General features: G+C 37.2%; 1 protein-coding gene across 10 annotated transcripts in view; it reads left to right on the top strand.

Moving 5' to 3' along the window:
• MYO9A (myosin IXA) overlaps nt 1-15,029 on the top strand; it is a 181,598-nt gene that overhangs the window by 38,087 nt on the left and 128,482 nt on the right. For 9 of the 10 annotated variants that reach the window (XM_081838606.1, XM_081838614.1, XM_081838611.1 and 6 more), the window contains 5 exons: nt 275-1,187; nt 8,048-8,142; nt 11,606-11,668; nt 12,420-12,519; nt 14,527-14,583. In XM_081838606.1, coding sequence (XP_081694732.1) covers nt 345-1,187; nt 8,048-8,142; nt 11,606-11,668; nt 12,420-12,519; nt 14,527-14,583 — 1,158 coding nt within the window. In that variant the 5' untranslated portion in view covers nt 275-344. The remainder of the gene's footprint in view (nt 1-274; nt 1,188-8,047; nt 8,143-11,605; nt 11,669-12,419; nt 12,520-14,526; nt 14,584-15,029) is intronic. The other variant, XM_081838610.1, reaches the window with a different exon arrangement.

The raw sequence follows: 15,029 nt of genomic DNA, 5'->3' as shown, positions 1-15,029 counted from the left end.
GTGGGCTGAATGAGGGCCAGTTTACTCTGAATCCAGGCAAGACAGAGACATGGTGGGTGGTTCCCAAGTTCTGATAATTGGACTTTGGATGGGGTCATGCTCCCCATGAAGAAGCAGGTACATGGTCTGGGAGTGTGCCTAGATTCATCTTTGTCACTAGAAGCCCAAGTGACCTCAAGTTTTCAAAACAAACAAACAAACAAACAAACAAACAAACAAACTTGCTGATTGAAAATATACTATCAATAAAATATTTTTTGCTTTCATTTTGTAGTGCTGATGCCATGACCATTATTCAACCATTCTGAAGATGGATTACTGTTACTGATGGGAAGAAGTCCAATATGAGTGGAAATGATGTTGGAGGAAGAAGACGCTTTGAGGACAGCGAACACACACTACACATATACCCTGGGAACATTGCTGAAGGGACCATCTATTGTCCTGTTATTGCACGAAAAACTTCCACAGCTGCTGAGGTGATAGACTCTCTCATTAACAAACTTCAACTGGACAAAACAAAATGCTACGTTTTGGCAGAAGTGAAGGAGTTTGGTGGGGAAGAATGGATCCTCAACCCCACAGACTGCCCTGTCCAGCGCATGATGTTGTGGCCCCGAATGGCCCTAGAGAACCGTTTGAGTGGAGAGGACTATCGCTTTCTTCTAAGGGAAAAGAACCTAGATGGGTCAATACATTATGCCAGTCTCCAGTCCTGGTTGCAGGTGACAGAAGAGCGACGCAGGATGATGGAACGTGGCTTCCTTCCTCAACCGCAGTACAAAGACTACGATGATTTATGTGCTTTGCCAGACTTGAATGAGAGAACTCTCCTAGAAAACCTTAGAAATCGTTTTAAACAGGAGAAAATTTACACATACGTTGGGAGCATACTAATAGTAATAAATCCATTCAAATTTCTCCCTATTTACAACCCTAAGTATGTCAAAATGTATGATAACCATCAGCTTGGAAAGCTGGAGCCCCACATTTATGCAGTAGCTGATGTAGCATACCATGCTATGCTTCAGCGTCGGAAGAACCAGTGTATAGTCATTTCTGGAGAAAGTGGGTCTGGGAAAACACAGAGCACAAATTTCTTGATTCATCACCTCACTGCTCTTAGCCAAAAAGGATTTGCTAGTGGAGTAGAACAAATAATTCTTGGAGCTGGACCAGTACTTGAGGTAAGATGAAAGTCTTGCTGCAGCTTATAATACAGCTTCCCACCCCATCATTCATAGTGTGTTATAAAGTATTTATGTCTTATGATTACCATTCTGTCCTGGAGCCTGGAGCCATTCACCCCCAACTGATAACGATATGCAAGGCTCTTCTGCTTTTGTAATTTTTCTGTGAAGACATGTGGAAAACATTACCTTGGAATTTTAAATCCATATGGATTTTTTACACCAAAGAACTATGAACAGGATCTGGCAGTCATGCTTTATCCTACTCACAAATCTTTTCTGGAAAACCCTTATGGACTATGTTGTATTATAATGTCTTCCATGTATATTCGTCATATGTATTCATCATGTGTATTTGTCACTGAGAATCATGGCATTCCAAAACATAGTGTTGGAATTGGCCGAGTTTGTGGTACGTGTTTTGAAAAATGAGACTTCTGAACTTAAATTTGTTAGAAATAACTTCTGGGTTTCTTTCTCCTAATACCTTAGGTAATTAAATAAACTTAATTCTAAAAGGTCAGAAGTGAAGCACTGATATTACTGCAAATGGGTTTGCAGTTCCTGTTGTTAGTGTTTTAACAAAGGGAAAACTTAATATTAGGTGGAGAGTGTGAGAAGTGGGCAATAATGCCACCACACGCTTATTCCTGGATCAGTTCAGAGTTGCTCCTTCTACTGTTTCCCTCCTCTTTGTAAAGAGGAATGAAAGGTTTTGTTTGTTTAAGAGATTTCTTACCCACCCTTCACCATCAGGCAACTTACAATAATATCATCATACAGTATTAAAAGCCAATAAAACAAACCAAAGAATATGCATCAGACAACAGAGGTGGCCTCATAACAATCATACAAGTCTTGCTTTTCAAAGGCCCAGGTACAGAGGTGCATCTGAAAACTATATAATAAAGATGTTTAACACACCTCTATGGGGAGGGAGTTCCACATTTTTGAGAGCTGCCACAGAGAGTTTTTTAAGTATAAATGTTTTAAATGAATATATTGCATGTTATGTATGCTGCAATCTGATTTGGGAACTCTAGTAAAAAAAACCAGGGCACAAATCTAGTAAGTAGCAAATCTTGCTTCCTCTGCTTCCAGACTTTGGGAAGGAGATGGGGTGGTGGTGGTTCTAGGTCTAGGACCTTGCCAGAGCTTCATGCCTCCTTCCCAAAGCCCGGCTCCTTGTTTACCTGCCTTAAACCGGCACCACAAGGGCTGGGGGAGGACATCAGCAATGTTTGAAATTAGACAGGCACATTTTGCATCTGACCATCAGCCACTTGCAACCAAGGGAAGATGCTTGGGTGCCATGATGGCACCTGGCATCTCCATCTGGTGGTGCATTGACTGTTTTAACACACTAATACCAGATCCTGTAGAATTCTAGCAGTTATATTTTATCTGCACAATCAGAATGAATTTCAGGAATCAAAATGTGCTTTCTGTGCAGCCTGAACAGAAGCAGTGAACAACGTTATAGTGTTGTAGCTTGTCTTCTCTTATCCACTCCACTGCCTTGCTCACATTTGTGAAGAATATTCCTACGTTATGAATGGTGCATGTCACCATTAAGAAAAAGAGGTAGGAATAGGCCAATATATATGTGGACTGTCCTTGGATAAAGTGATTTTCCTTCTTTAAGTTCTCAAAGTTCTTAACCTAACTCAAGGTTATCATCTGAACTAGCCAGATGTTTAACTGATAATCAAAGTCAGTGTTCGAAACTGTCATTGTTCTAGGCACATTTTGCAACCGAGAATTTCTTTAGGGCGAGCAGTTTCTGAAATCTGGGTGCAATATTTCAGATTTAAACTGTAGAGTGGAAGGAAAGGAGGACCTTTTTCTGCCTTCCCACTTCAAGCTACTCTCTGAAAACTGGAGAAGAGACCCTCTTAAGAATATTATGGAGGGTGGGCAGGGGTAGGGCTAGACCATGTGAAAAATGAACATACTATTTTAGCTGCAGTTCATTCATTTTCAGCTTTGTATTCTTGTTATTAAAAAGTGCGCTTAGACATTCTATTGTTGTTCGCATAACCTAGTTCCTAGCTTTCATATCTCAGTTCCTAACACTGATCACAGTCAGTCCATAATTTGAAAAATAAGACTTTAGAGCCGTCTTACCCAACTAGACATTCTGTTTTGGCCACTGTAACCTTGGCTTAAGGATCCATTTGGCTCCTAGCTTTTATATACCTGAGTTTCTAACAGTGGCAAATGTTGACCTTCCACAGGATGGCATATAGAATGTAAAACACGCTCTGAACTTTCCCTACAATGGGAATATATTTTAGTTTATTACTACTGGAAGTCAGTTAAGGTGTATTACACTGCCACAGTGATATTCACCAGGAAATTGCCAAGAGCTGCTTTGGATCTTGGAAATGTTTGGAAGTCTGAAGGTGTGATAGCTCAAAAAATGTATTTTTAAGCAAAATTCCTCTGACATCTGCTCTTCGTTATTTCCCTCCCTTATACTCAATCATAACTGAGAGTGAACCTCTCCTTTCTTCACTTCCACTCTCCCCTTCCCCCATTCATGTCAGCAATTTTCCTACCCAGCCCCAGTCACACTTGCCAAGTATTTTGTTGCTCTTACCCTCCTCTGTTTCTAGCCTGCTGTTTTGCCCCATGCCCATTTCCCCCCCTGTTGTGATCCTCCCTTAATCTGGGTCTCGGCTACTAGTTTTCTTTATGCAGTCCTGTTTCACAGCCCTCTTCCTCACATTTTAAAATGAAATTACTTTTGGTGGGACTTTCCCTTTCTGTCATCCAAGCTCCAGCTGTGCTGCTTCCTAGCCAGTTTGCTTGACAGTGCTCTGATTCAGCATCTCATGCTTTCCCATTTGTCTAGGGATTTAGGGAATTCTTTGTGTTATCAAAATAATATGAAAATGCAGTGTCTGGTAGGTAGCATCTGTTTCAGTCAGTTCCAGCTATTTATGGAGAAGCAATGGACTTTCTTCAATGCTCTTTTATATTTAGATTGATTAAACCAAGTGTCTAAAAGAAGAAAACACTCATTTATTCTTTGGTAAAACAATAAGCATTCAATAAGCAATCATTGTGACAACTGGCATTTGAAATCTGCCAAAGACAATAAACTCTTCTCTGAGAAGACTCATTCTTTCTCTACATGAATCAACTGGATTAACATATGAAATTCCCTGATCTGTATACGTATAGTGACAAAGCTAATATTCATTCTACTAATTAAAGATACTCAGAATTTCTTGGAAACCTATTAACTACTCAAGAGCCAGTGGTGATCAACTGTGATTTGTGGTGTCTGATATTTTGAGGGCATTTTCATTCCTGTCCATGTTTTATGTGCATACATTTCTTTTCTGCTCAGCAGCACCCGAGACAACGTATACTATTAAAAATGACAACTAAATGACAACAGCGGTCATACTAATGCATGTGGGATGGGGAATGATTATTATACAACAATAACAAAAGCAGTGAGCTAAACATAGAGTAAATTCAGCAGCAATTTATGCAGTCATAAGCACTAAGAGCAGCAAAGGAGCCATTCTAACTACAAGTATGATACTTTCTGCAATGTAGAATCTCCACCAACAGTCAGTCAAAGCCCTTTACTATAAGAATGTATTGTATTGGCATGTGGACAGAATGCTGTCAGGTAGGTTTCCTTTGAAGATTTAAAAATGACAATTCATACATTTACAGTGACCAAAATGGTTATTTGCTCAAAATGGGAATATTTCATGCCACTGTCCATTGGTCGCTGGTTAAAGGTTGGGAAGTGGCATATGGTGAAACTAACTTTGTTAAAAATAGAGAAGGCAAACAAAGAAAAATTAAAATTAAAAATTAATGGAATAATAAAGTGCTATATCAGATTAATCATGCTCTTTACTTGGAGACATGTAGATGTTGCTGCTACAGTACAGCATATATTTTTGTTTGTATGATTTCTTTTCTACCCTTCCCTATAAGGTCACAGGGCAGGTTATGACAAAGCAATGGATACAATTTTGAAATCAACACTTAATAGCACATCAAATATGCCATTTTAGACAGAGAATAGAACAACTTCTGCTTAAGCAGTCCAAGAACTCTAGCTGGATTGTTTCCCACAACTGTAGTGACAGCAACCCATTCTCAGGAGCACCAAGTGGCCACTCAGTTTTATGTGGCTTCCTGTGGCAGAGTTGACCTGACTCCAGTACAGAATGATACAGCTTGAGGAACTATAATTCAAATAGTGTCCCAAGTGTTTGTTCCTTGGTATAAGGCAAGTAGCGGGGGAGAGGGATCATGTGCCTCTTCCATGCCATTTCTTGGTATTCCCACTAGGATTTTCTATTGCTCAGACCAGTTGAGCATAAAGGTGCTTAGATGTGTCTAACTCTCTTCTCTCACTCCTTAATTTCTCCATATTCCTTTAATCAAGGTTCTTTGATGTTCAGTCTATCTTCTCTCAGCTCTAATTAACAACCAGAATATTATTATGAGCCAGCCTTGCAAGCACAAGGCATAATATATACATGTGTAGATAAGAGGAAACGTGGAAAAATAATGACCGATGTTCTTTAGTGCTATTGTATCATGAGTAAGATATTCTCTGACTTTCCATAAGATTTGAAACTTGTTTTAAAAGCATTGAACTGTACATTATACTTTTTAAAATTATCCTCATTCTAAATATTTCTCTGGATAATCTGCTTGTGTTGTTGATTCCATTATATTTGAAGTTCTAGCCAGTGTGCCTATCAAAAGTGATAACAACAAATGGATTAAAGCTGGGTCTGCTGACTACAGCTGTATTTGTGTTCTGGGGTCTCTTTTATGTTAACATTCCAAACCTTTAAGAGGAAATATCTTTTATGTCAGGCATGTTGTCACTTGTCATCTTTTTACAGCGGAGTTGCATTTTCTATATAAATTTCTAGGGGTGGAGAGAAGAGGTGCTTAGTAAACATCTATTTAATGAGCATGTTACTGTTGCCAAATTAAACTCTGTCTTGGTATTTTGGTTTTAGATATGCTGGCTTGGATTTTAGCTTACATCTACCACATTCAACAAATAGAAGTTAATAAGAACTTTTTATATCCTATCCAACTGTAATCATGCTGCTTAGGGTGGTTTTTAACCATTTATTATTATTGCTAAAGTAATAAAGAACCATACCACAAAATAATAATGGTATCAAACCTAAATGTTTGAGGACAGATCTTTTTTCTCAACCCATGGGATGCCCTAGTGTTGCACCCTGTAATAATGTAAAATCTTTTGAGTGGAAAGTTCATAACAAGAAGTCACCATTTTCCTGCTGCAGTTAAGTACAGTACACAAATCTCTAGGATATCAGATGTGCTGCCGTCTACAATATTTTTATATTATAATCTCATTTTGATGCTTTTAAAATATTGCTTGGGTTTCCATTCACTGCCAAATACATGCACCCATATAGATCTACACAGTCTTATATTCATATGGCACATAATTGTAATAGAATCCGTTGGTGTGAGATCAGTTGCTATTGCTGTAAGAGTAGCCTTAGTAAAATTTGGGTTGGCATGCTTTCTGATTCTTGCCCACATACTGTACAATATAGAGTTAGAGTTATTACAGTTAGCATTTTTACAGCTGCTGTCCTTGGTACCTCAATCTGAGGAGCTGGCATTGTTAGGCACTGAGTGACTTAAGGCATGCTTTTTGAAAAATTCAGACAATTATAAATCTATTGTAGTATTGTGGCCCCTGGTCTGCTGGGATGCCAACTGGCAATGGAAGAATCCTGATCAAATAACAGAGGGCATCTTGCTAAAGGGAAGCAATGGAAACAAAAGTTTTAAACTAATTAGTTGCAAAGGTAGTATTTGATTTGTTTCATTAGGAATAGCCACTAGGATATTTGAAGATACATGACTTGAGTATTGTTCATAACATTCAGTAGTTTATGTGGATGAATTTTGACTTATGGCGTATATACAAAAAAACAGACTCAAACAGTGGTGATGACTGCCTTCTGGAATGCCCCCCCCCCCAAATTATCTGAGAGCTGCTGAGTGCTTCCCTTGTTTTTCATCTAGGCTTTCCCTGTACTGTACCCTGTACCTTTCTGCTGTGTTATCTGTGATGTTGATTTCTGTTTTAAATTGTTTTGGTATTTATTTTACCTTTACTAGTTTGAGTTGATTTAATGTAAGCTGTTTAGAGATATGATTAAATAAATAAATGAACTTCAAATAATCTACAACCAAGGTTTTAGTCTGGTATATAAATCCAGTCACAAACCTTGTCAGTTTGCAGACATGGATTTAACAAACTTAAAAACCAGTTGTTCATTAGCTTGCTATAACAGTAAAATCCTCTTTGCACTGTGTTTCAGCCTGTACAATTCAAAACCAGATGCGTACTGGAATCTTTATGGACAACCAGTAAGCATGCTAATAAGGCAAAATACTGAATTCTGGAAAAGTGAATATTTTACTCTTTAAATTTCAGTAAATAACTGACAAAATGATAAAACTCTGTGGGCGGCAGTAATTTTATTCCTATGCAATATTGAACTGAATGGTGAATTACATAGAACTGTAGACTCAGATTAAATGATTCTCCCACAGCCTACTGTTTTAAGCACTGATTTTGTTTCGGGCAGATGTACTTAGGAGTGCAATTTAAGTTATTAGAATAAAAATGCATGTGCTGCCTTTCTACCAAAGAATGAAAGTTTAAAATTAGTATTATCTGAATTCTTATATTATTATTTTTAATTTCCCCTCTCTAATTTCATACTGGAAGCCACATATTAAAAGCAAGTCTAGGATGTGCAAATTGTTGAGCCATTTCTCAGTTCTTTTATATCTCTTTATTTCGGCAGGCATTTGGGAATGCAAAGACAGCACACAATAACAACTCAAGTCGCTTTGGCAAGTTTATCCAAGTGAATTATCAGGAGACTGGCACTGTCCGTGGGTAAGTAGCAATGAGCAGTGACTTAAGGAACTTTAAGCATGAATGGGTTGCAGCTGTTGGTATTTGTAGATGCCTGATGGGAATGTTAAACATCCCATGTAAATCTGTTCCCAGTTACTTGTCTGTGTCATGTAGGACAAATAATTGACTTGACACAGGTATATTCTGTTAAGGAAGCTTTAACTTCCCACATTCTTTTAACTAGAACACTGTTACTGTATAATCACAAGGGAGTTACAAATGCTAAATCTTTAAAACTTGAATTCGCTTTATTTACTGATATAAGAAATTGCTGAACAAAGTCCGTTGTCCACTTAGGAATCGGCACAAATCTTTGTCTGAACTTCAGAGGGATTTGGCTCAGGCTTGGAGTGCAGATATCGTCCACAACTGGTGCAAATATTTTGCGAAGTCAGCTTGAATTTTATGAAAGCAAAAGGAGCACCAATTTAAGAGATTTGCACTTAAACCAAAGACCAAATTGCTCTGGATTGTTTCCATTCTTGCTTTTAATAAACAATTTGAATCCAGTTTATTAATGTGAGAATTGAAAGTCTGTTCTAAGCTACAGCTGTTGTACGCTATATTTTAATGTCTCATGTCCTGTGTTTGCCTGACTTGGAGTCCTATCAATCTGTAAAGTCTGAGAATTGTTGAAGCTAGACAAGGCTTCCGTAGCAGCCTGACGCATCCTATTATTTTGGGACTGTAGATTTTCAGTTTCTGAATGGCTTTGTCCAATCTGATGTATGTGCTGCAGTTGAGCTATTTGGAATCTTTTAGTTCCGTTTAATTAAGCTCTGCTTTCTTGACTAAGGCTATAAAAGGAAGCGCAGAGTTTCCTCTTGTCTCAGTTCTTCCTTGTTTAAAGTGTGGTGTCGCTTTTCCTTGTCAGTGATTGCCTAGTAAAGAGTCATGCTATCAGTTTTTATAATGTATGTTAGTCTGTGATATTTTTCTTATTTGACTGAGTAGGAAGGAATTTTAAAAGGGGCAAGATGTAAATATCCTATTTTGATGGATACACACTGTGTTGTGGAGAGTCATGTGTATAACTGTTCTTCTATCACATCAAATGCTATGAAATGTGTATAGTTAGGACTCCCAACTTGTATTTGTTGAGATGTGAAGATGACTCCATAGATGCTTATCTTCAGTACCATGAGAAGTTGTAGTGCCATAATTTTGACTCTTAAGGAAGTTATGAGTATCAGACCTTTTTCTTTGGTTCATAATATATTTATTGAGTTGACAAAGAAAAGCTTTTCACTGGGCTTGAGGTTTATTTAGAGTTTTTTTGAAGGGTGCTTCTGCTTCTACTACTCCTTCTGCAAAGCACATATTTGACTCCCTCATGTCTGTTAGTCATACTAAGCAATCATGAGTATTACTTTACATATTTCCCGTTGGGTAATAAAACTACTGTTCATGAGCAACTGTTGTCAAGCAAAGAAAAGGGAAACGAATCCAAATTTTGTCATCATCCATTAAGTAACAACACACATGAGAGTGATCAACATGGTAATTCTAGTGAGTGCCAACAATCAAGTTAAGTCAGGATCTAGCTTAGTTTTGAAAGTTCCCTTACTTTTCTCATCTCGTTTTTCACTATGGATTTCAAAAGAATAGGCTTATCACAATTTAGGCCTTGTTTTCCAACATCTTCTGAATATATAAAAATGCCCGCTTCATAAAAATTGGATTACCTTATACAATTAAGATATTATCTCCAGTGTTAATGCAGTAACATTGATATATAGACACAGAAATATTACTGCAGAGGCTGCAAATGTGTTTTTGTGTGTGTGTGTGTGTGTGTGTGTGTGTGTGTGTACAGGATTAACCTAATACACCATCTCTCTGCTGAGAAGGTTGATTTTTGTTTTAATGGGCTGAGCAGAACAGAGATGGAACAGTGGAAATTAGCAGTATAATATGAGCTTGCAGAAGACTCTTTCTGGAAATATTCTTTCCAGTTATGTGATTGTGATAAGGGAGGTGAGGTAGTGGTCTGCAACAATCTAGGTTGGAGACTAGTTTCTGTACTTTGTTATTTCTGAAAGATATATTTAAAAAGACCAAGTATTTTATCACTTGGTCCCACAAATGATCTTCAGAGCACCTATTCCTGCAACCGTTTGCCCTCATTTCTTCAACATAACACAAAAAAGAGCTTTGCTTCTTGCAGCAAAACCTGCTATCATGGTAGAAAGGAGTGCTATATTCCAGTGATCACTTCAGGCCAGTACTGTGAGGTATTGTCTGTTGCTACATACGTAGTTGATAATATAGTAGCATTCCTTTTCTAGGAATTGATTGTTATGTAGCCATGGTGGTACCATCCATGCAGAAGAGGGTGGTAGTATCAGTTTTGAGGAAAATCCTAAGGTTTACAAAAATACAAAAAATGGAGATAAAAACTAAAGGGAAGGGCAAAAACAGCCCAGTTGAGACTGAGCATGCTGAATGTTTTGTGTGGGAGGTGGTATTATAGGTGGGAGGGGTAATGGGTCACATTGGAAAATAGCATAACTGACTGGGATTTAAACAGGAGCATTTCATACTGCGTTTTTGGAATGAATTCTCCAGTCTATGGGTCTGTTCAGCAGAGTTCAGGGAGATTCCGTATTATAGATACAAAACCTTTCCATTGTACTTTATGTTTCCCCCTCATGGTGTAGGGAGCAGGAGGAAAGGCCTCACCCATGGTAGAATCCTGGGAGTCAAGTAACTGAAGACACCTATGTTAAAATTGCCAAAACTGTAATAGAAGTCATGCTCAAAATCATGCTCAAGTTTATACTATATTTCATTTTCCACATCCTCACCAGCTCATCTGCCTGCCCTTTGCACAAAGATTCAATTTAGGATTTGAATACCATTATTTCAAAGAAAAGTGAAAAGATTTTGGGGTACCATAGTTCAGGAAAAAACGTTAAGTAAGGGAAGGACATACGAAATGTAGATAAATTTGAACGGTTTGGAAAAAATGGAGACAGTTTCCTGCCAAATACATTCAACACAACATGAAAATAAATTTATGAATTCTGTTACTGCAGGATATTCTTGCCCTTTGTTTTATTACCTTACTCTAGTGCTTGTGAGTTCTTTTTCTGAAGAAGGAATGCGGAGCTGCAGCTTAACTGCTCCAGAAAGTTCATAGACATTCAGCTAGGAAGGTTTGGTTAGAATGAAAAAAGAAAAATTTAGAATCCATTTTTCTAGAGGCTTTAGTGTGTGGTGATATCTATAATAATAATAATAATAATAATAATAATAATAATATCTAAATGTACCTATGACATTTTTCTTCTGTGTTCACGCTTTTCTATCAAATAGTAACATTCAGATGATTATATCCTCATCAGTCTATGCAATTACCAGACCCGTTACTTTTTAAAAAGAGAAAGGTATAAAAATCAAACTATTCTCAGGCTCAACTAATATTCTTGTTTTCCTCTAGAGCTTATGTTGAAAAATATCTACTGGAAAAGTCAAGGCTTGTCTATCAGGAACATAATGAGAGGTGAGTACTGAATCTAAAGTACTGCTGGGAAGGGGGCGGGGATAAAGAAAGGTAAACCAAAATAATGATTAAAATAAAGTACAATTATAATGATTTCTAAGTTTTATATGCATGTATTTTGTCTTTTGATATATATGATGTTAGATTAATCTGTCATGATTAATACTGACAGCAGTTCATGCCCTGGGTTTGAGAATTTGCTCATACAACACTATTCCTGTCTTGAAACTCAGGCTTAGAGGAAGAAAAAGGACGAGAGCAGCTATGAACTCATACATTTCTACAATCCCATTAAGCCATAGTTTGGATTGCTATGCCATGCAAACCAAGCAGTAAATTACCAATGGTTAGTTTTTCATCGGCTTAGCTTCCAGTTGTAGGCTTCCGGAGAGGAGATAGTGGTCTCTTTGGTTCTCAGTGCATTTTGCTGCTATGCTGAACTAAGACATGGTTGAACCTAGGCTTGTGATTTAGCACTCTCTAAACAAAGCATGAGCTGTAATAAAGATTTGTCCTATGTTTTATAACACATGGTTTATTTGGGAAGAGCTTGTTGAAATGTGAAGCCAAGCCATGTTCTTGCTAAGCCATCATTTGATTTAGCATTACATGCAAACTGGATGTCTGTGTATTTGATTTGTCAAAAAAATAAAAATAAAATACTAGTGTTATTCATACTTCCAATGATTCTTGCTAACATTTTTGTATTGATGGTGATGGGACTTTTAACACCATTTTTATTTGTTGCCAGGAACTACCATGTATTTTATTACCTTCTGGCAGGAGCAAGTGAAGAAGAGAAATCAGCATTTCATCTTAAACAGCCTGATGAATATCATTATCTTAATCAGGTGGGAATATACCAAGCAGTTTTTAACTAAATGTATATATTTGTCCCTAGAGCAATGAACCACTGTTCTGGTGCTGATGTTTTAAAACTAATTTTATTGTTACCTGTGCATGGATGTCCTAGCACAATAAATTTGTAGGTTTGGGGAATGCAACTAAGTAAGAAACAATGTTTTCAAAGCACTTTCTTCTTGCCTTATGTGGCCTATAGAAAATATAATGTGTTTTTTGGATTGCAGTTTTCCTAAAGAACATGAATGATTTTCTAATTAATAAACAACTAAAAACACTCATCTGGAAACCCATATTATGATATTTCTACTGAAGAAGAGACAAGTCAATTTACAAATGTTGCATGATTTTTGCCATCCTTCCTGATAGCATGATCTGTTTGTACTTTAACAAATAAGGCTAACCCAAGTCCATTAATTCCAACTATGGTTAAAGAATTGAAATTATTGGGGGGGGGGGGTACTATATCTTATACTAACACGCCATAGCACTTATATAATTTGTTTCCTTAAGGATGCAAGGGTAGCTGATGCAATAGAACAGAGATGGCAGAAGGGAAGAATAGTTATGGTGATGGCAGGCACTCTCTGCTGGAATTTCCCAATACAGTGTTTAAGGCTGAATCCTAAATAAAAGGCTGAAAATATATAGTGTTCATATAATTGCAAAGCAACATGGATCTTCAAGCTTGAGATCATGTGGGATCATTGCAAAAGGTTTCTCTTCAAGGGTTTAGCTATTTAAAAGGGGGAAAAATATATTATTCTGACCGAGGAGCGAGGACATATCCCTCTTTATATAGCAGAAGCTGGATTATTACTTCATTTTTTATGTATAGCTAGTTATAAAACATCAAGCAACATTTCACACAAGCTTGCTGTAGATTTCTTTTAGGATTTGGTTAATCATTAAAATAATATATCTGTTACTGTGGCTAACAAAATAATTTTTGATTTATGTGGCGAAATGTTCCAGGTTCTGCCTTCATAAGCAGTTCTGATAAAAATGAAAATATGGCGTGGCAGTCTAGCACTCTGAGGACTGAATGTTCAGAAGGGCTTCCTTTGCTGAAGGTGAGTAATGTAGGTAGTATTCTCCAGGTTGAGGAAATGTCTCGTTAATATGCCCAGTGTGTAACATCCTATAATGATAACAAGGAGGGAGAACTTCTGGATGTACACACTGAGCACATTAACATTGCATGACCTCAGTCTGGAGGACAGTACTAACAACACTTGAGGAAATGAAGCCCTTTTGAACATTCCATCCTCAAAAATCTAGAACTGCCTTGGAAATAGCATATTTGCATCAAAACAGCTGATTAAAAATAGAAGCCAAAATATTTTGCTACACAAGTAAAATCTGTTTTGTTAATCACAGTAGTGTGTGTGTGTGTGTGTGTGTGTGTGTGTGTGTGTGTGGTGTAGTGTATTGGGGGTTACTATGGTATGTTTGCAAAAACCCTTAAATATTGCAGATGCTTCTTGATAAAAGAAATGAGTCTGAGCAATCATGATAGATTTGTGTGGAAGAAAAATCTTCCAGCTCACATGCAACAATAAATGCAATGTATACACGTAGCACCCTTAGTGTTGTAAAAATTCTAAAGCATCTTAAATTGTACTCCTTTCTCCTTCTAAATTGTCACTTTGTAACAATATTCCCAGTGGCAATATGACTCATTTATTAGATCCAAACTTACTGAGCATAGCTGCAGTGTTTGGCAGCCAATAGAAGTGGATTTCTAAGTTTAATTGTAAGGTTAGATAGGCTTCTTTTGTAACATGAAAAAGTAGCATGATGTATGTGCATTTTCATATCAGATTTCATAAGGTAAGGAGAAATGGAGAAGGTGGATCCTAGCCATCATTTTCTAAAATGGGAATGCTTGTAGCTTAATGATTTTAAATAAATGCTTAACTTCCTGTCTGTAAAAGTGGGAAGAGATAGTGGCATGGGATTTGGAATGCTATTTACCCAATCTGCCTTACTTTCAGATGACAAAGAAACCCCCCAAACAGAGCTGGGATGACTGTTACTATGAGTCTGAGCCGGTCAGTACGAGTACATCCATCCATTCTGGGTTACTGGTGACAGACACTTCACTCACTAAATTGTAGGGCAAATACAAAACCATTTCCATTTGATTACTGGCAACACAATTTCTGTGTCCTCATTGGTTTGGTAGATTATTTGTGGTGGTATACTATTTTTTTATTTGTATAATTTTTGTATAGGGTTATTTTGATAGGTTTTGTTAAGTAGTTGGATGATGTTATTATGTATATGAGACACTGCAAAAAGCATAATATATGCATGCTGAAATTATATTCTACTAGCGAGAGAGAGAAGGGTATGCAGTGAAGCTTTTGCCTGGATTAAACTATTCAGGATAATTTTTGATACAGCATATTCTGGGTTTTTTAAAGCATAAATATAGTGAATATTAATTCATTAAACTAGCATAATCTTTTCCGTTTTCATGGTCTACACCAGATTA

This window comes from Podarcis erhardii (genome assembly GCF_964252035.2).
Source record: "Podarcis erhardii genome assembly, chromosome: 14".
Lineage (NCBI taxonomy): Eukaryota > Metazoa > Chordata > Lepidosauria > Squamata > Lacertidae > Podarcis > Podarcis erhardii.
The sequence above is the reverse complement of the archived record's forward strand: the minus strand, read 5'-3'. Positions and strand labels throughout refer to the sequence as shown.